The 22,203-nt window shown below is 37.0% G+C and overlaps 2 protein-coding genes across 4 annotated transcripts in view; both read left to right on the top strand.

The window, feature by feature from the left end:
- Positions 1–546: 546 nt before the first annotated feature.
- On the top strand, positions 547–9,098 carry ipcef1 (interaction protein for cytohesin exchange factors 1). 3 transcript variants are annotated; one of them, XM_041972373.1, is made up of 11 exons: positions 547–821; positions 2,285–2,338; positions 2,721–2,760; positions 3,277–3,446; positions 5,154–5,227; positions 6,076–6,147; positions 6,231–6,295; positions 6,550–6,674; positions 6,793–7,141; positions 7,399–7,589; positions 7,758–9,098. In XM_041972373.1, the coding sequence occupies exons 1-11, from the start codon at positions 570–572 to the stop codon at positions 7,956–7,958; spliced, it is 1,593 nt and encodes a 530-aa protein (XP_041828307.1). In that variant the 5' UTR covers positions 547–569; the 3' UTR covers positions 7,959–9,098. The 3 variants fall into 3 exon arrangements, with proteins under 3 accessions (XP_041828307.1, XP_041828308.1, XP_041828309.1); XM_041972374.1 differs by lacking the exon at positions 547–821 and adding an exon at positions 1,368–1,511; XM_041972375.1 differs by lacking the exons at positions 547–821; positions 2,285–2,338; positions 2,721–2,760 and adding an exon at positions 2,899–3,002.
- Positions 9,099–9,247: 149 nt separating this feature from the next.
- Positions 9,248–22,203, top strand: part of scaf8 (SR-related CTD-associated factor 8) — a 28,707-nt gene continuing 15,751 nt past the window's right edge. Inside the window, exons 1-2 of the mRNA XM_041971077.1 lie at positions 9,248–9,386; positions 10,273–10,356. Of these exons, the coding sequence (XP_041827011.1) occupies positions 9,357–9,386; positions 10,273–10,356 (114 nt within the window). The 5' untranslated portion in view covers positions 9,248–9,356. The remainder of the gene's footprint in view (positions 9,387–10,272; positions 10,357–22,203) is intronic.

Consider the following 22,203-nt stretch of genomic DNA (forward strand, 5'->3'; position numbering starts at 1 on the left):
GTTTTGTTTATGACGAATGCTTGTTTTTAAGTGTTCCTTTTTTATGACAACTTCTGGATAATGGGTTTTCCATTATCTTTTCCATTTGCTTTCTTTTTTTTCACTGAAACGAGAGAAAAAAAAAGACAGGATGTCATGTGTTACAGACTGGTTTACTGTAAAAATGCAACACCAGCAAAATTGGTTTAATTTCAATTAAAGTAGAGTAGAGATTAAAACTGTATCTATGGTACACAAGGATTTGGTACTGTGTTCATTTTTAAGAATAAGGTGCAATATTTCCAGTTTAAATTTTGATTCAAGTAAACCATAAAAATAGCTTATACAATGCACATTTGCACTCATTGGTTTGATTTTACTAATCAGAAAAATACAATACAAAATAACTGATCATGTCAAAGAAATCTAACCCAATCCTCCAAGTAATATACAGAAATTAAGCAAAGGTTTCATTGCTATCCCTCGTACCTATGAGGGACTATTTTAAACTCTTTTGTGGCTCTTTAAGCCTCCACATAGCGAGGAATTAGCGACACCCAGTGGTAACTAGTGGGAACTACGGGCACTCGATGAAAGAAACCGTCAATTTGCTTTATATTAATATATTTGCTATTCTACTTGTGATAGAGAAAAACACACACAAAAAAGGTGTAACCTATGAAGTGTGGAGTGTATTCCTCTTACCTGACCTGAACTCACCTGAAACCAGTCGAGCTTTCTTTGTATTTCTTCGTCTTCATCCTGACATGTTTGCCAAAGTTTGGTCAGACTTTGAGCAAAGATTTCGGTTCAAACTACTTTCACTGAAATTGTGGTTTCAGGTAGAGTATATGTATTTGGTCTGAATTAAGGATATAAATGTTTATTTTATTTTATTTTTATCTTGTTGTCTTTCTCCGGCTAGCAAGTCCACTAAACCCTAACCGCACGGCTTGGCCGAAAAAATACTTGAAAACAAATTGAAGGGGTCCTGATACTGTATGGATTTAATCTCCGATAAATAATTTCTTTAAAATGTTTGAGGAACACTTTTCTGTGTGATATTTTGCTTTAGACATGTGCCAAGACTTAACAGTTTTATTTAGAGCCAGATTCCAATTACTTACATTTTTAAAAGCATACATTTCAGAAATAAACCAGATCTCAGTTTCACCCTCAGAAAATGTTACTTTCAAAGATTACCAGTAAACTTTAAACTTTTTTTTAGGCAATGTGAATATCAGAAACAATGTTGAATTTCAGGTTTTTAGTTTCTGAGAAAAAAATCAGGAAGTTAGTTACCAAAGACACGTTTACACGTAAACTTTCTGTGGTTATGTGGTGATGATCATCATGTTAACTCTTAAAACCCGGAGAAGAAGATATGATGCATTTATGTTGTGCAACACAGAAGTAGATCAGAGCTTCTTGCAGTGGTTCTCAGTCAGTCAGTCGGATTTTAGACTCTGTGGTTGTTTGATAAAACAGCTGTTTTTGGACTTAAATGAATTTATTAACCTCCAGAGAACAAGGTATGAGCCTTCCTCCTACCATGCCCCATTTCTGGGTTCATTTGTAGACTGAAAGCGATCGTCTGCAACAAGAGGACCAACCGCTTAGTTGTTATATTTCCTGAAGCTTTCCTTTTTTCCATGTATTTTTCCCCTCTTACTTTGAAGCACTAGATCTGCTTTATTAGATTTAGTGTGATCCGTCATTTCTGGAAAGTTGCAGTCAGCAACATAGACGGCTTTTAAACTGTAAAAAAAACTTGTTAAATGTGTGGTAGTATGTGTCAACGATGTTCTTTCTTTCTGGTCGCTTTTCATGTCAGAAATAAGGAACTCGAGAATGCAGAGGAAGTTAGTCAATAATGGCAACTTTGATTACTCAATGTCATTGTGCTGTTGGGATGTTAAATAGTTTTTGCATGTAGCCAAAAGCAGATTTTGAGGTAATAATCTGTAAAGGACTCCTGGCATGTTTAGATAGATACTTGCAGGTATTTGTCAGTTTAAATGAAACTGCTCTTTCTAAGGCTGAGTCAGTGCTGTTCATGAGCTAAACTTGAACAATTTCTACTTCCTGTTGCACAGATGGAGAAATGAAGATTTTTCTTCTCATTCACAATGGCTGTTTTAGCTTCTTTCACACTACAAAACCAGAAAAACAAATACTTTCTGTGCTTTTTACCCATGATGCAACTTCATTTTGGAGAATAACAAAGGAAAAAATTAGTTTATTTTCTACCCTTTTATCTGTGGGTAGTGATGTTAATAAAAAATCTTCTGGTTTCATTCAACAGTCTGCCTTCCCCATATCTGTGAGTCCTCCAATGGCTGCCGATGACTACAACCCTGTAAGTATTAAATTTTTTGTAACATTTACTGAAGAAATTAATCTGTCTTTATTCAGAGCTGACCAAGTTTGAACTTTCTACTTTCTACTGAACAGGTTTAACACAATTCATTACCAGGTGGATAGCAAACTACTGTCAAGTGTGCTTTTCTTATTATTTTTTTCACAAGTAGGACATAAAGAGTGAAGAGTAAGGACAGCCAAAGAGCAAGGTTGAATGTGAAGTCACACATGAGGATGTCAGAGGGTGTTAGAAAGTAGAGAGCACGGCTTAAAAGCGATGCATGTGAGAAACAGGATGTTTCAGATAGCGTCTTCTTGAGTCAAGGTCTGAGACTCATGATATTTTTCTCTTGTCTTCTTTCTCTGCTTTCTAACCACAGGTCTCCCTCCGACACAAATCCAAAAAGAAGAACCGAGGAGGTAAGCTAGTTCTCGCTACTTTGTATCTGTGTTTGTGTGCCTGGAACTGTAATTTGGACCAACAGTGGGCGTGTGTGAAGTGGCAGTGCAATTAGTATGTACAGAGGGACTTTAGACAATCCTTGGTTACTTTCACTTCATTTTTCTCTAGTCTGCCTCTTTACAGTGTGTCTGCTCTCATTTAAGAGGGTAATTTTAATTTAGTTGTGCTGTTACTGCTGCCTCATTAAAAACCACATCAGGTAGGGTTAATGTAGTTTAGCCTTTTTAAATGGATTGTTCTTGGATTTTGTGTGGGTTTGTTCAGTGTTTTCTTTGTGCTTCATTTAGTTATTGATCACTCAGTGACCTATTTTGACTCGAATGGAAATGTTTTTAGTTGTTGGTGTCAGAACGTTAGCCTGCAACTTTTGCTTCCTCTAAAGCTGCACTTGTTTGTAACTGTGGCTTTTTTTCTCTGTGGACAGTGGAGACAAAGTCTCTGTCGATTCATGTGCATGCGTTTTCTCTGCATAGGCAATGGTACAATGAGCAGAAGACGGATCTCGGTCAAAGAGCTGGGTCACCCAGACCACCAGGGCTGGCTGTACAGGAAGAAAGAAAGCAAAGGCTTCCTGGGGATCAAATGGAAGAAGTACTGGTTTGTGCTGAAGAAGACGGCTCTCTACTGGTATACCAACCAGCTTGTGAGTAAAACACCATTTTATTCAGAGACACATTTATAATGTAAACATGTTCCAGCTTTTACTTGTCAGACAGTGCAGCTGCAACCATAACAATGAAAAATTACACAAAAGTGTCTTTATTTGCCTCATCTCATTGATTCTGCAGGATATCAATCTCTCTGTCTTATGATAATATGAGATAGTTTTACTATTTAACATAGTAGGTCATGTTAGCTTGTTCTATGTCTCTCCGATCACTGACAATCTCTTTTTTTTGTTGTCAAAAAATGCGATTTAAAAGCTCAGGCTTGTCAATTCTTAACATAGACTCAGCTTTTCTAAACAAATAGCACAGTAAATGAATAAAAATGATAGTCTCGGGAATCTTTAGCAAGATATTTTGAGCAAGTATCTACATTGCATTTAGTAGGGGCTATTTTCAGCTGTGGGTTTGGTGGTCTAGTAAACATATCAACAGCAGATTACAGCTTACCTCAGAATGAAACATCACAGATTAAATGTTGACGTGGGTGCTGTCCGTATGTCATTTCCCTGCTCTTTTCCCCTTCTGTCTGTCTTTATTGTAACCATCTACAACATCATATAATGCACGCAGAAAGGATCTCTGTGATAATCAAAGATGCAGCCCAGAGAAGCAGGGTGATTTGGTGTGTTTTTAATACTTTCCAACAGTAGAGGTGAGGTGTATCAAGTTTTGGCTACACAACCTAGAAGCTAAATTAAATAACGTCTGTTGTTAGGTTAGCTTTTGTGTATGTTTTTTTTTTCTCATTTTAAAAGTATCTCATTAGTCTCATAGCATAATTGTCTAAGTCATATTTGGCTAAATTGGGATGTCTATCTAACTCTAGATAGCCGGATTGTCTGTGCATTATTGCCTATAAAACCTTAAAATACAACAATGTGACAAATGAAGAATATCACATAACATTTTCTTTTATTCTATGCAGTATTTTGTGTTTCTAAACATGATTACAATGTAAAAGGTCTAACTTTTAAAAATAAACCGTAACAATGGTGTTTGAGCCTATTTTAATAAATACTTAGATGTAAAAAAAAATTAAGGAAATTATACAAGATCATTCTTGAAAATGTATAAAAGAGATTTTATATCTGTTTGAAATAAAAGCTTTAAAAATAATGTTTAAAAACAGCATTGTTATTATTTAAATTACTACAACAATATTTCCCTATGGGATTTAATTAAATTTACTTTAATTTTTGCAGCAGAGCATCATTCATCTATATGCAGCTGCAGCCGCCTTCCATGTCTTGCACAGTTGTAGCTGTTTTTATTAGACTGCAGCTAAAATGTTATTCAAACGAATCTAAATGCAGCTTTTTTCTTAAAACTTTTGTCACCCTATGAGTCAGTGTGAGGCACATTAGTCATACTTCTGCTTCTTCATGCTTCTTTTACATCTGTCTCCCTGCTGATTTAACACTACAGGAACTGACTAGCCATGTTGCCATTTTTCCTGAATGTATCGGTGTCACCAATCTGATACACTCATACGTCACTGACATGTTTCATTTACCGGTAACATCATTGTAGTCAGATCTATTACATGCCATTTTTACTTGGCCAGAGAGAATAGACGAAGTAGCTTTCTGCAATTCACAGACACGTTGTCAGGAAGTGGTTTGTCACAGAAATTGTCACTGTGTTTTGTTGCTCAAAGTGTTTTTTTAATCTGTGTGTTTCAGGCGGAAAAAGCTGAAGGCTACATTGATCTCACCAACTTCATGATAGACATAGCCATGGAGTGCAAGAAGAAACAGTAAGCCCATGTTTTCTTTAAGCATGTTCTGATCTATCTTAATGAGAGTTGTCATGATTCACACACCACCAGTGGTTTGTATATAAAAGGAACTATATTTATATTTAGACCTGAAACACTCCCACACACTGATAGGAAATGAATGGCGATAAAAACAACCTGACAGGAATCAATACATTCGAGATGATCTTGCAGTTTTCATTAATTAGTTATTTTTTCTTCCCTCACACAGAGCCTGTCTCATTGTAGAGATTTGTTCTTTTTTTTTTCTAAACTATCACATTTTGCACTGAAAATGGATAAAAGAAGATAAAATGTTTATTCAGCTTTTTCCTGAGAATGATCCAGTAATGTAACAGTGAGTGGCAAAGATATATAGTGTTACCATTTCATGAAGCAAAAGTTACTACTAAAGGTTTCTGGTAACTATAGATCCATCCTGAACAGCTTGAAATAATTATGGCCCATTTGTTCAAACAACATCCTCATTTCTAAGATTTCAGTGGGTTTCATCTCATTAACTGCTCACTTTCACAGCCTTTACACTGGATTAATGTTACGACCCTGACAACCATTTTTTAGTTCCTTTTCTGGGTTATTACTACACTCATGCTTGCGGTGCTCTTGTACAGGATAATGAAATTGGGCAGCAACTTGTGTGTTAAATTAAACATTGTACACATTTTATTGTCAGCCCATTTATTAAAAACATCTGACTCTAACCACACCCTCAGTTAATCCTGCTAATCTTACAGGTTTATGTGTTTCTAATAGTCACAAATGACTAATTTTGATCCATGATCTACTTGAGGCACCACTCTAAATGCTCTTTGTTCTTCCTCTTGCAGTGCGTTCAAAGCCTGCCATCCTCAGGTCATGATGTTTTATTTTGCTGCTGAGAACCACGAGGACATGAATGTGTAAGTCACATAAAAGTGCAAAGATTTTAAATGGAAATTTTGATTCAGAAATCTCATAAAGTTCCATAATTCTTTGTTTTCAGGTGGTTGAATAAGCTTGGATTAGCTTCCATTCATTATGAGGCAACAAATCAAAACACTGCAGCTGGTAAGCACCTGTGGACGTTACCTGTCTCTGTTGTTGGCTTGGGTTTCACTTAGACTTGTTTTTAAGTTGTTTTTCTTTGTTGTTGCTGCTTTTCCATATCATAATAGTTCTGAAAGAACAAATCTGCATTAGCACATTTTCAGTGATAGCCCCAGATATTACAAGATTAATTAGCTGTCTGGGTCTTTATACACTGCATGTGTCTTATTATAAATTCCTGCTTTGTGTCTTCCCACTCAAATGTGGATGTCTAGAGTGTTATAGTGAAGCCAGTGACCACGAAGAAGCTGAAACCACAGAGATCCCTCCTCCACCATACTCTGAGCAGGGTCTGCGGGACCCTGTGGGTACGTCTGAGCCACCTGGTAGCACAAATCAGGTCAGCAGAGATGCATCTAATCATGAATTTGTTTTTTTATTTTTTAATCTAAAAAGTGGATTGAGTTTACTGCAGAATGTCTAAAAAGACATCTAACAGCACTGTTTTTGTCTTTCAGGGTACGCTTCCTCCCCCTTACTCATCTGCAGCCCCAAGTGAAGCCAACGGTTCCCTCTCCTCACCGGTCAGTACAATGACATCGCAGAGCTCTGCCTCCTCCTTGCTCGCCAAGCAGCGGCAGTCCTGGTTGGACCTGGTCTCACAGGCGTCTCCTCCAGCTGGGGAAACAGCTGTGGTGTGCTCAGTTCAGGTTCACTCACATCAAGCCCCGCAAGAAGAGACAGAGAAGGAGACGGCGTTGGCGAGATCGGCCCCCGAGCACTATTCAGACTCAACTGGGTCCAATGACGAAAGCACTGCGGCGGAGGTCGAGGAACAGAGGGATGTTTTAGGGGCCAGAGGTGAAGGTAAATGTTCATTTAGCTCATTTTAATGGTTAATTATTTGATTCTATACTTTTGTGTTAAAAAATGGTATGGTTGTTGATGCTGCATTTTCTTGCATATTCCTGATTTTAGCTTTTTTTTAATGACAGTTTTTTTGTGTGTAGTAATTAAACTATAGCTGTGTTGTTCAGCTTTAATCTTACCTGCAGCTGATCATTACTCATTGTGGGGCTCTTTTTTTTGTTGGTGTAATAAACTGTAACTTTATCTTGTTACAGGCCAACAAGGAAAGAGTTCAGATGAGATGGAGAAGCTGTATATCCATCTAAAAGAGGCAAGCCTCTCGCCAATAGGAGATCGTAAACCATCCACGAAAAGAGAATTCAGGGCCTCTTTCATAAAACGCTGTAAAAACCAGACGGTCAATGATAAGCTGCACCTTGTCAGGACACTCAACAGCACATTAAAGGTAACTGTTGTTTATTCTGCTTAGCTTTATGTTTTAAAAAGAAGTTCTAATTCAATATCATGTCATGGCACAAGCAATCTGAAGATTACTTAATGGATAACAAATAGATGTCATTAAATACAGAGATTTATGCCATTATATATTTGCTTTGTTCTCTTTATGGCACAGGCAAAAGAAGCAGATTTACAAGCAATAGAGCAAGTGCTTTTGGACCCAGAGCTTACGTCTAACAAGTTCAAAGGATGGAAGGAGGCCAATCCAACCTTGGTGCAGGAGATCTGCAACAAAGATGGCCACCAGGTGGCGCCAGAATCAGTAAATTCTGCACCAATCATCGTCTCTGCTCCTGTGGTAGAGACTAGTTTATAAAACTCCTCATTACTTTTTTTTGCCATGTTTTGGACTGTCATGACTTCTGTCATTTACTATGAACACACACACTGCTGTTATTCAGTCTGATACTTTGGTTCCATACAAGTGGATATTTAAGTGCTATGCAGCACATAATGATCCATGAAGAGTGTTTTTTATTCCAAGATGAAGATAGAAATTTACAATAGACAACTTGCATCAAAATGTGAATTGCATTTAGTGTTACTTTTCCTGTTCAGTTTGTGGTATTAGAAAATTTGCAATTTAGTGTTTTTAATGCACGCACTCTTACTGTTAAGAATAGTGTAGCCCATTAAAATGATGGATGCATTATTCTCTGTGTGGAAACACTTGATTTTATGGACTGATTTATCTGCTTTTTGAATTCATATGGAGAGAACATTTTTAACAGTTTTCTTCCAGTTACTGGTGCCATGCACCACCCTTTCCTGTTATACCTGCCTTACAGCAATGATTTGTATTTTGTATGCTCCTGAGTTGATATTTTGCCTATCAGTAAGACTTTTCAGACTGAACTGTAATGCCTGTGCAAATATCACAGATACTGTTTCAAATTTAAAGGAATCAGATCCTCCTTTTGCTGTAGCTTAATTTAAACAACCATTAGTAGATGATTGTAGTCAACTAAATCAAAACACACCTGAAGAGATCCAACAAATGCAGCATTTTAACTTCAAACGTTGACTATGTGAAACAATGTGACAAAGACTTGCTGAATATATTTAACTTAGTGTGTAGCAGTATTTATTAGCATTTTAGCACAAGTAGCTTGGTGGATGATCTAGAAATCCCCAGGACCATGTAAACCAGTCTGGTGTACTACCCTGTGCTAGTTCAGTGCTGCCATTCATTCATGAGCATGAGGCATTATGAAATTTCCCAGTAATAGGTAATTGGTTTAGTAATCACGGACCAAACCTGGACCTATTACAAGGGATTTGGCTTTCCTTTACACAATGCATTTTGCCCTGCCTTGAATTTCATGTCTTATGCATGTTTATATTTTCACATGGTGTAAATAATTGTACAATTATGTATGTTAACTGTTTTCAGCTATGGTATGAAAGTCTGTGTGCTGTTTTTGTATACATGGAAATAAAGAATTGTCACAATTTCCCACTGCTGTTTTTGTATTGTCATTGGTTTCACTGTTTCTGTACAGCAGCACCCACATACTACCTTTTGGTACTACCTGTAGTGTCCCGAAACTGACGCTAGGAGTCGCCCGTCGCTCTGCAAATTCCCGATTGAGGTTATGCGCCATATTGGCAGTCTCCTCCATCTCATCAAACGTCGAGCATGCATCTCTTATACCGGTTATTGAGGAGATCTCTGTAAATATTTGCAGTGACCTGTGAGCCGAAACGCAACACCATGGAGGCCGTTAAAGCCTTTAACAACGAGGTTTGTTTGATACCCGTGCATAAATGTCGAACGTTTTCAAGATACGTTGAGTAACTCACATTTTGGCTAATGTTAGCATCGGGTAACAGAGGGGGAGAGGTAATCAGTCGCAAGGCCGCTGTTTTTACTGCGATGGAACCATTATCTTACCTAGTGTGTAATACACGTGTAATGACTATTTACAATTACAGATGTGAGCAGAGTATACTTCATAACATGTAACTTGTTAACTGAAAGTCTGTTAAAAAATATTTTAGTCAGGCTGCAGCTAGCGGTAAGAAGCTAACACTAAGTTAGCAAAACCGCCTTAGTTACGTGATAACTTGGTGTGTTAACTAACAGATACGACGAACAGCAAAATACTCTGCACCGTCTTTACCCAGACACATAGCCTTGTTATTTGGTTTGTATTGGCATCAGTCGATTGCAATATAGTATACAAATAAAGTCAAAATTAAAGGACAATAAAACTGCTAGCTATGTTTACCGTTGGCTATCAGGGGGGCTCAAAGCTAGCAGTGCAGCTATTATTTGTCTGCATTGACTGAAGTCTGAGCTGTAGCACGAGCGGTGGACATGCTGACCTCACTGCTCATTTACAGTTAATGATTTTACGTTTTACTCGGTCGACAACAAGTTAATTGAGAATAGTAATTCTGCTTTACTGGTAATAAGATAACCCGATTCAGAAGACCAACTTATTACACCTCTGACTACAAGACATACTCAAAATAAGACTTTTATCATCATTATTTTCCAAACTTCTGACAGCTAAGGATGCTTTGCACAATTACATGGTGGTTTGGTGAATGTAAACATATTAATTTACTGTGGTGACATATTATATGTTGAATATATGACATGTGCTCCGATTTTCATCTTTCAGCTGTACTCATTGAATGAGTACAAGCCACCCATCTCCAAGGCCAAGATGACTCAGATCACCAAGTCTGGAATCAAGGCTATAAAAGTAAGTATGTTGCAGGATGAGGCAGGTAATTGATTAATAAAGAAATTGATCGTTCATGGAAACATTTGTCCACCTCCTTAAGAAAATATAACCTATATCTATACTAAACAATTCAGCAATGGATTTTTCACATCTTGCAAAATGCTATGAAATTGCTTTGGAAGAAGATCAGATCCAAAATCATAATATTTTTGTATTTTAGATATTAATTAGAACATAGTAAATTCAGAATAAGATTCGGAATGTTTTTAACATCTGTTTCAGTCTGAGGTAAAAGTATTCTGCCGTTTGATTAATGCAGAACATATTTTCAAAGGTCTTTTAAAACTTTAATACAGTTTCTTATAATAATAGAATGCATTTATAAAATCCAAATGACTTGTGTTTAACTAGGCCAATATGTTCAAGAGGATAAATCCTTGAATATTAAAATGAAAATAAACTCTGTGTGCTTGTAAAGCTGCATGATATGGACCAGTATACATAGCTGTGTATTACTATACAGAACAGTAATAACTGATATGTATCTCAGATTTTTTACTAATAATTATTGTCATAGTTCCTTTTTGGCATGAGTATTTCAAAGCTCTGTGAGCATCTAAGAAGTGCCACTACCCATGACTGGCCAGGGTAGATATGGTGTTGTAGGTTGAAAAGCATATCTTAGTTACCAGAATGGGGCTGTTCTGGTAACTTTTCTTGGGGAATCAGCTACGGATTGTCCAAAAACAGTTTAAATTTTCCAAGCCTATAGCTCACTTTGACTGCTACTCCAGAGGAAAAATTCAGCTGGTTGCCCCTAATGTTGGATTTTAAACTGGTTAAGTGGCGAGTTATGTATACTGGAGAAACTTCAATGAAGAAACTGGTTATCTAAAGCAACATCAACCATGTTGATAGAAATTTCATTGGTTCATTTCCATGTTGTTGGGAAAGAAAATATCAGAGGTATCTAAAAATGTAGCGTAGAGTATACTGGAGCTGGGGCTGGAGACCTGATAGTGATTCATGCCACACAGTAGAATACCATGTTTTTAACATTGTTTTTACTCTGGAAAAACACTTATTACAAACTCTTACATCATTTAGTTTTAAATGATCCTGAAGTTATTCTCCAAGCTTTTTAACTCCATTGGATACCTACTTTTAAAAATGCTTGGGAAAATTATATTATCTACTAAAGTGCTGCTAATGATATTGCCACAGCCTCATGTCAGGGCAACCTGTGTTTGATAGACCCAAAACCTGAACAGTGAGAAAGTATTGTTAGAAAAAAGAAAAGACAGGATAATAGTTAGCTATGATAGTTAGCTTACTGTGACGGATATTATCCTTTTGTAATCCTCGTCACTGATTAATTATCACACAACTCATTTTAGATAATTTAATTATCTGTGTTCATTTTAAGCTTTCATTACAGTACAAGCCTAATCGTTTACTAACAGGCATATACCTTGTGTATTGCTTGTTTTGGTTTTGTTTGTTTTTTTCTGCATATTTAAAAAAAAACTTATTCATAATTAGTGCTCTATCCCCTTTTCTCCTGATTATTTGGAATAACTGATTATCTAAAATAACTGCAACCAGACAATTATGTCAAGAATGTGGTACCTACATCGGACACCTGTTATTTTCAGTACCTGTAGCAGATCTCACCAGGTGGACACTGCAAGGATCTTTCTGTCATAATGATTAATGGGTTAGCGCTAGGAGGCAGAGGGTTTCTGTACAGTTGAGATTTTGCAGGACTTAGGGCGCATGCACATCGGAATTTCTTATTCGAATCCTAGTTGGTTTGCTCTAAACACTTTTTTGGGGAATCTTGAATGTGCAAACAACCTCTGACTGATATCAAAGAAGCGAACTGGGTCCGCCTAAAAAAGGAAATCTCGCTCTGCTTTTAGTTAACCAAATACAGGAAGAGAACTACAAAGCAAAGTGGATTGTGGGTTTAGTGCATGGCATTGTGGATAAGCACAACCAAAACATATGCACGTGTGGAATGATAGGCGGCTCTGGGCGGGAGAAATGGCCTGCGGTCAGACTTGAAAGACCTCAGTAAAGGTGCTGATAGAAATATGATCAACCCAAAAGCGCTAGGATCTGATTCAGCTGCTATGTGGTGGAAACAGGACCAACTTTAAACAATAGACAAACGAGTTTTCTCCTTCAGTAATCCTTAATGCAACACCAGCTCTGGCGGGGAGTGGAATACGTCATTTTAAAGGTCCGATTTGTTTGAGTATTGCAGCATAAACACAAACTCAGTTGAGAACAATGTTACACCCCCAAACTAAACTAAAAGTCCTCTTTCATAGAGAGTCTAGCAGACTATCCTGGTGTGAATGCACCCTTAAACCACAAAGGGTGAGAGCAGAGAAGGTTTTTTCAAACAATTTCATAATTTCTTTTGTATCAGAAGGTCGAAATTATTTCTATTTGTTACCAGTAAATATTGTATAGTAAAGCAATTCACTATTTCACACATTTCATATATTAGTAATTGTGAACATGTTTAAAAATTCTGATGAGTTGACAGATCATTTACCTAAAAATATGGAAAATGGGCACATTTAAATGGGTGGGAACGCTGTTCGGTTCTTTGTTTAATTTAATGATAGTATGGGATATTGATCTGGCTTTTTCTTGGTAACATATTTGCAGTCCACAAATATGAATAAATAAGTTTTTGAATTTGCAGATATCACAATACTCAAACTAGCAGCAGTACCTGCATTGACTAAACGTAACCATAAAACTGTGTTGTTATTCATGTCTTGGTAAAACTTACATCCCAGCACATAGTAACTGCAGTTCTGATGGTTGTACTTGAAATGTTTTTCAAGTCTTTCTTTGAAGGAGATCCTTATTGCAACTTATTGAAAAAGTGCATCTGATAGTCCGACATACTGTATTACAGCTCACTAAGTAAAAAATAGTATTCTTCTGCTGTTTTTAGTATAAATAACCTTACCCTAAGTAAACAGCCTTGTAGACAGTCTTGCTCTGTAGGCATCATGGACAACAGTGGTATGACAACAAACTGTAATAACTTTCAGATATTAGTTCATTACTGAATTCTAAGAGCTTGAATAGAAGAATTCAAGCTCCTAGGATCACCATGACCCAGATGACAGAGAAGCTACACAAGCATTTTTATTACTGAATTTTCTATATAGGTATTGAGCAAGGGTAAAGAGATCTGAGAAATTGTGTTTTATATCATTAAACTAATTTTGTTAATGGGTTTAATGTGTTATTATTGACTGTGATTTAACATCACACCAGCATTTGTAAAGGTTTGAATCTTACCTAATTTATACCTAAACAGTTCTTGTTCTGAATAGGAGTTGGATTATGTTTATATGTTTATTGTCAGACTCGATTTGTTGTTGCCTGTGGGATGTAGATTGTATAATAATGTAGATGTGGATGTCAGAAAATATCAAATGGCGAGAACCAAAATAGTAATAATTTTGTTGTAATAATGAGAAAAGGTTACGCTGGTGAACATTGTCATTGTAGTAATGAGTCTGAACACAAACTTGGATAAAACACTTTGGTTTAAAAGAAATTTTAAATCCTGAGGATTCTCAGACATGTGTGTTAATTTTTTTATACCTGCATGTTAATATACTTATTTCCCCCACTGGGCTGCAGCTTCATCCTTGTGTTTTTTAGCTTATTCATGAAGTCCAGAGATTAAACTATATTGATAAAGCAGTTATATTTACAAACCAAATATTTTTTTTATTTTGCAATAAGAGTGTTATGTTCTAGGTAACACTACTTTGTGTGCGTCATCCGTGTGGTTTAGTGTTTTTCAATGCTCCATAGCTCCAATATAGTGACAGACTGTTGGAGTAATAACCTAAAGGAAAACAGCTAATCAATATTTCTTTATATCATCCCCCCGCCTGTCCTACCATCAGGGTCATTTTGACCCACAAGCTCTGTTTTTCAAATGACTTTGAATCATCTTTGATTCTATAAGTTTAATTTAAAGTACAAATTTGTCTTGGATATGAAAGCATAGAAGCAAAGGCTTGTATTGTTATGTGTGACTGATGAGAATAAAGCTCCACACATCTACCGATGAGGGTTTTTATAAATGATCTATAAATAGATACGATCTTTCATAGGAAAATTGCCCTGTATTGTAAAACACAGTCCTGTCTATCAACAAACTCTAAACTGGCACAAATGAGACTAAACCAAGCATCCCTCCATGCTGTTTATAGCATTAACCATTATGATTTCCTGTCTCAGACAGAACTGCATGGCATTATTTACAAAACATGCCATAAATAAGTCATAGCCTGACCAAATGTAGGCAGCAGATACTTTGAAACCCAGTTTGCCTCATATTTATTTTACCAGTATTTTTGAGTAGATTTTAATTAACAGTTTAAGCTATTGTATTGCACGCCTGTCTTAACATCTTTGTTGTTTTTGGACATTTAATGATGTACATTCTGTACTCATCTGCAGCATAAATTGGTAAATCACCGAAAAACACTGCCTCATTTTTACTTTACTGCTATTTATAAGGATTGAGGTTTTCTCTCTATTTCCCAGAAAGTTACTCCCTTTAGTTTGTCTCTGTGGCTGGTGTCCTGCACCCTAGTCCTTTGAAAAATAAACAAAACCAAAAGCCTGGTGTAGAAAAAGAGCGGTCAGCATTAGTTGACCTAATGATCACCTTAGCTTAATATTTACATTAAATGCAAAACTTTTTTCCAACATGCATAAGGCATAAAGGGTTATTTAAATTATTTTTTTAAATACTTAAGTTTTTGTTGTACTTCACATGAATTAAATGACGAGCCTTGAGAATTATTCAGGAAACCAGCCGTCAACAATAAACCTTCCGATAATGTTTTTCTTTGTCATGTTTGTACTTTTGTTAATAAAGAAATTGTTGCTGTGTTTTCTGTTGCCTGTGAATAACACCCGTTTCCCCTTCCCTCAGCAGCTCTCCCAGCTCCCCCAAAGCACTGAAAGTGAAGCAGGAGGATGGGGTGGAGAGAGTTACAAAGAGATAAGAGAATCCCTAACCAGCTTAGGTAGGAGTATGGGTTGTTTCACAAGGAAGATGGGAGAAGACTAAAATCCCTTAAACTTGATTTGCTCCCACACACCTGTAGAAGCAGGTTTTTGCTGTTCTGGTTGTCTTGCGTTGGTTAATGCTGATCCGTTAATGGCTTGAAGCTGAAGGTGTAGACTTAGTTAATGTCTTATGAGTGCATCATTCACAGTTCCCTTTGAAGGCTCTGATTGGGTATACAGTAGTTGGATGTGGAACAATCATTTGTTAGTGTACTTTTTAAATTCAGAAGTTTTGGGAGATTATTAGACAAGTTGAATTAGTGATTTATGTATTGCTGACCTTTGGACAGTAATAAAAAATCTTTTGGTGCTTGAACATTGGATCAGTGTTCCTCAGCAGACGTCTTTTTTACAAGTAGATGGGAAGGATGGAATGGTCTGATATCATTCATAGGACTATGTAGTAGTAATTCATTCAGAAAATAGTATATGAATTGCATTAGTGACACAGCTTTGATCAATACCAGGGTTTCCCACATAGACCAATGTGTGGCGCAACGCCACAGAATCAACTCCACGCGCCATGATTACGCCTGTCTCTCTTCTATAACTCATTTGTTAAACAGTGACACGTTTCTCTGCATCTCAGCCATTCTGCCTCTGCAAACTTTCACAGATCTTTTTTGCCTGTGCACAGCTGTTAGTGCCAGGCAGGCAGACCAATCAGCCACACTGATGTAATGCACTGGGATTTTTTTCTGTTTTTTTTTTTTTTTTTTTTTTTTTTTTTTTTTTTTTTTTTTTTTTTTTTGAGAAGCAGGCGAGTCAGGGCACCTTCGTTTCAGGCCCAGGTAACTTTCGGGCCCAGGCTACCGGGAATTGTCCCGCTTTTTCTGTGGGCCAGTCCGGGGCTGCCTAATGAAGTAAATGTCAATATTGAACATCTCACACCCTTTGCTGATAAACGCAGCAAACAATGCGATTAAGATGAAACGTGGTTATACTTGAGCTAGGCTAAGGTAGGCGATATGCCCGTAGTCAATTAAAAAAGAATAGAACACATTTAAAACTTATTCTGATTTCAATGACTAAATGTTTGCTGTTTTAATCCAGATGAGTATTAAAAATTTTTTTCCTTGTCCAAAGGAGACCCAGCAGCTTTAGGAGGTATCGGTCTGAAATAAAGTTGAACAGTCCAATGGCTGTGGCTAGTACATGTTATTAATTAGTATATAATTTCAAATGTTCCTTGGCATCAAATAGTGCTGCACAACTCAGTGCTGCTCAGGGCTGTTCAGGATAGGTCAGGAGGACAGTAGCCAAAAAAATAACTTGATGACCGACTTCATCGACCACCATGACACCGTGACACTCGATTCCCAAACTGGTGCCAAAGGAGCACCACAAATTACTACCTGGTCTGTGGGAAACACTGAATACCGTCATTTGTGAATGTCTTGACAGAGCGACAGTGATCAGTGTGTTGTTACACACACATTGCAGTTGGCACAAGTTGAATCAAGGTTCCCAATCTTAGAAGTTTTGTGCCATGATCTGTTTAAGCACTGCTGACTAGCTGCGTTTGCATAATTAAAGATGTCACTGATGGCACTTTTTGTGATATTTTGTTAATTTCTAGGTGGTTGTTAAATTGTGATTGCCAAGCAGCAGCTTTTGAAATGGCTTTCTCCTTTTTTTGTCTTTCGTTTGTTTTCTTTGTTGTATTTCTATTTCTTTTCGTAAAAACTACCTCTCAGGCAGTCTTCTTGAAACCATAATGTTTGATGCTGCACAGATTGCTGTCTGCAAGAAATCCTTTAGGATTTAATCTGATCAGTGACAACTTGACATGAAATGTGTTGCACTTAGTTTATTACTGTAGACCTAAGGTGGTAAAAACCAGACGGCGCAGCTTATCTGTACAAGCACGGCAGTATTCCAACAATTGCTCTTAATCTCCATAAGACAATATTATGATTATGCTGATTACATGAATAGCAAATAGAGCAATCCATTCATATTTCTCTTTACATTTTACCAGATCAAAGTCCAATAAATGATGCCCACTCTTCATCCTGCCCAAAGACTTTGGTTATATATATTCTCCTCCAAATCACTGGGGGTTCTCTTCTTCTCAAGTGGGCCATTTTCTTACCATGGCCTTTCAGTTCTGTGCTGAACTCAGATGGAGGATTGCCAGATCTTGTGACAGAAGGAACCAGTTGCCTGAAAAGTAACCTAAAACAAGCAATGAACAGAGAAAAAATTATTAAGTGGAAGGGGTAACTGGACCCTGGGTCCTTGACCATGCTGTTGAAGAATCGTGCCAAGATGCTGCAAAAACACTGATAGGACACACTATTTTGATTAAGGTGTAAAAATGTTTAAATATTACCACCTTAAGACATTTTTTTAAGATTAGGGTAATGATAATATGCTGTTCATATGGCAGTGTTTTATAAATGGTAAGCTCTTAATGAGTTTAATACCATTCTATTGCTGCACATGTAAACAGCCAGTTATGTAGTTATCATTAGTGCAGATTTACAGTAGACGTTATGGAGGTTTTGAGTGTTAGAAGTTTATACAGTCTAAATCAGGGGTGTCAAACTCCGGTCCTCAAGGGCCGCTATCCTGCAGGTTTTAGTTATTTCTTTGCTCCAATACACCTGAATAAAATCAAATGGATCCAACAGCTTCTTATCAAATTCTTTACAATAACCCATTAATTTCAGTCAGGTGTGTTAGATCCAGCCCTCGAGGACCGGGGTTTGACACCCCTGGTCTAAATGTTGTCAAGCTATTTTACCCTGAGTTAACTGGGTGATATTGCAAAAACATAGACACGTTAGTATGAATGTTACTATTTATCACTATACTCTCAGCAATAACTAGTGACAGTTATGATTTATGTGACCCATACTGAGCATGTTTACATACCACATAAATTAATGAATGTTTAAATACTGTTGTTTTTTCAGACCAAATCTGAACTTTTACAGTATGTGTAGTGTGTTTAAATGAATCTGGCCAGCGCCAGAAATAGACCCTCCGCCATTGCTGAGGTGGCATTTCTGTGAATATCAGCGCAAAACAGATGAGAATCGCTATCTTCTGTCAAGAAACTTTGAAAGGCCTTGCACATTTCTTAACTGTTCGAATAGCAGTAGAAAACTTGCATTGTGTTAAAAAGTGAATGTGAAGAACATTGCGCTTTACTTCATGATGATTGCTGCTATCTGTCTGTGTGACACTGAGGGTGTCAGTGGTTGATGTTTGTCCACCGATGGAGTGTGTTTGCATTGGAGCACTGGACATACAAAGAACAAAGGAGAAACGACATGTTGCCATAGCAAAAACACAGTACAATTTGATGAACAGATGACACTCTGATACTAGATTGTTTGTATCCATGTTGCCGTCCAACTGAACCTGACATAATGGGTAATGAATTTTATGCTCGTTAATGCTAACCAATTAAGAGATAAGGGGCTGCGGTGTTGTTGAGAGTTAATGACTAATTTGGGAGATATTGTGAAATGCAACGTTATTTGTTGTTATCACACAATGTTATTTTAGGCATTTAAAATAGATTTAACCCACAGTTGATTTGGTTGATAGAAATCACACCTGTATTTATATCCTTTACTAGACTCTAATGGGCCTGGGTGCTCTGCACATGCGCCATACTTCCATCTTTTTGTACGTCTTTGTGAACATAGTAAGGTGTACATCAGGGGTTACGTTAACTAAATATTTTTTGTTGCTGACCAGTTTTTTAAAACAGTGAGGTATCTCTTGATACATGACCTTGTTGGCTTTACTCTGAAAAATGACCGCTATGGGTCACAGGCCGAAACAGCTTAACTACTGGTACAGAAGGAGCACGTGCTGCAGGATTTCCTGAAGTGCTGAAGTGAGTGCTTGCAGGATCAGGAAACCCGTAGATCAGAGAGTCTTGCAGACTTCTGATCATTTCAATTGGAGAAATCTTTCCTGATTTTAAAACTCTGGCTGAAATGGCACTTGTAATTCTAGTCTCCAGTGTTGCAGCAGAGCACAGATTCAGCCTGCAGGACAAAAAACATCAAAACAGCCATGAAAAGTCATCTCACCGAGGCAAAAATCCAAAACCCCGTGACAATAGTCTCTGCAGCAATCCCACTTGAGACATTTGGTCACACACAAGCTGTGTGCATTTCAAGTCCATGCAGACCAGGAGGAAGTGTGAGACTGTGTTTAAGTCACAGCAGACAAACTGTTCATATTTTATGTGCAATCGTTTAATTTCATTGTTTATATGTAGTTACTGGGGCCACAGTCAGTGGTTTTTGTTACTGTCCAGAAAGTTACATGTATTCACCAGGTTGTTCGGACTGAATAGTAATTAAAATGAATGAAAATGAAATGCTATTTAATATAAAATTATGGTCATATTAAAAAATAGAAATAGATTATGAGAGGTTGTTTTAAGACCTTGTCAGTCAAAATGACAATGAAAAAGTCTAGCGCAACCTCTGGTGTACATGTAAATCCTCCTCCTCCCCCAAATAAAAAGAAGCAAAGGACATTCAATATCTTGTCCTTCATGCCTATACTAGGACAATGATGGTCCAATTCACTCACCTGTGCATGTAACTGTACTGACTGTTCACTTGTAGCTAGAGTCTGTGAATGGAAACTAAGATCTGTTTACCAAAGTAAGAGTCTGTGTTACTGCATCAAGAATAGCGTATGCTATTGTCTAAAGAGTTCAATCAAAATGGCCAAAACTACTCTGGGATTATTTATCTCTGTTTTTACATAGATATATCATTACATTTTACATGATTCCAAGAAACATACCTTGTTTCATACGTTATAAATGTTGCAAGTTTCTTTTTACTTGTCTATGACCTGTTTGATGTGCAATATAAATCATTCCCATTTCTAAGTTTCTTATACATTTTTAATACAGCCTTTGAATTGCTCTAGAGTACAAGTAAAGATTATGTAAGAAACAGACCATTTTTCTGCTTTCCCTAGAATTAAAAGTGACAGATTGTAAAAGTTATTTTTCACATTTTTTCTAATTTCTAGATATACATATATACCCATTAGGGGTTTTAACTTGTGACCTCATCTACAGGCGTTAATTGAGTCCTTACCTTACCTTACCTTAGATTTCATATAGTTGCTTGCCACCAACTTGAGGTGATCACTGAACTCTAACTTAGCACAAAAAGTAAGGAAATGTTTGCTTAATTATTTCATTATCGTGGTTCTTGGCAAAAAATCTTATACCACTGGAAGAGGCTGTTTATTTGACTTTTAAATGAAGCATTAAGGAAAATGCATTTGTTGGATGAGCAGCATAGTTGAGTGTGTGGATTGCTCCCATTAAGAACTTCCTTGGCAATACCAGATTATTCTGTTAAAAGTTGTATAAACCGTCTTTCCAATGTTATGATTTTTTGCCCAGAAGCCTTGTTACAACAAAGACATAATCAAACATACACAAAGTTCTTTACTTTTTGTGCAAAGTTTATATAGCAGTGTAATTTGCTGTCTTCTCTTTGTGGTCATCTCTTTGAGCTGCATCAGTGTGTAATTCTTTGTCATGGTGGTTCTCTTTCTCTTATTTCCATGACATTAAACACATTATTTGAGCAATAACAGTTACTTGTTAGTACCTTGAAATTAGCCTCATTATTTATGATTGTCTGCCATGTTAGTCGAGCTCCTTCAGTTTGTTTCACTTGACCGGCTATTTTTTAACTATTGTTTTTTTTTTTTTTTTGTGATGGTGATGGGGGTTATGACGTATTTTATTTATTTGGGCTATTTTTACTTTATTTATATATGAATAATTGTTTTACACTCCAGGATTTGCAAAAAAATAAGGTGATAGTGAAAATCGGACACATGATCCAGGGTGCTGCGATGGACTGGCGACCCATCTAGGGTGTACCTGCCTCCCGCCTGCTAATTGCTTGGATAGGCCCCAGCTCCCCCACGACCCTGAATTAGACTAAGCGGTATAGAAAATGAATGGATGGATAAGTCATACATGTTGAACAGCTGGTCCTCGACTAAAAGCAAAGAAACAGACTCAGAGTTCACAGCATAAGTGAGACTGTTGGAACCTGAAATTTGTACATCTAAATCCAGCTTTACGTATTTATTAAGAGTATGCTTTGAATTGCACTCGGATGTTTCATTTGCGTATACAGCAACTGGAGATAATTTTTTTCCTCATTTAGCCCCACTTGTACCATGTTGCCTTTGTGAGCATAGCAAAACCAAGTTACCACTTGCTCCCAACAATGACTGGCCTGATTGTGTTGTCTCCCTCTCTCACTGTGTATTCCACCTGCAGCTTATAGGCACTTTATGTTGACAGATAGTGAGAGGTATGCTGCTTATGAGCATGAGCACCTAGTGTGCATATCAAGGTGAAAGTCTTTCACTCATGCATTTTTTTTCCTGTGTTCCACACTGCTGTCCATGTTGGTTGAACATGATTCTTAATGTGAGTAGAAATGTCTTGCCTTATAAGTGCAACATATGTCATATGCCATAAGATAGCCAAACACAAAAATCTAACTTATCCAGTATAGAGAATCCAGTGTTCCCATGTAAAGACTGAATAAATTCGTAATACTTTGTGGACAGCTTAGATTAAGTTTAGACTACAAAGTAACGGTAAAAATGCCAGAAAAGTATAACAATAAGCAAAATAAAGGTTAAAAAAAAGTTGCTGGTAGTCCTTCAAAGCAAAAATAATGTTGATCTGAAAATGTATTTGTTTGGAGTTTC

This window comes from Melanotaenia boesemani, chromosome 20, assembly GCF_017639745.1.
Source record: "Melanotaenia boesemani isolate fMelBoe1 chromosome 20, fMelBoe1.pri, whole genome shotgun sequence".
Lineage (NCBI taxonomy): Eukaryota > Metazoa > Chordata > Actinopteri > Atheriniformes > Melanotaeniidae > Melanotaenia > Melanotaenia boesemani.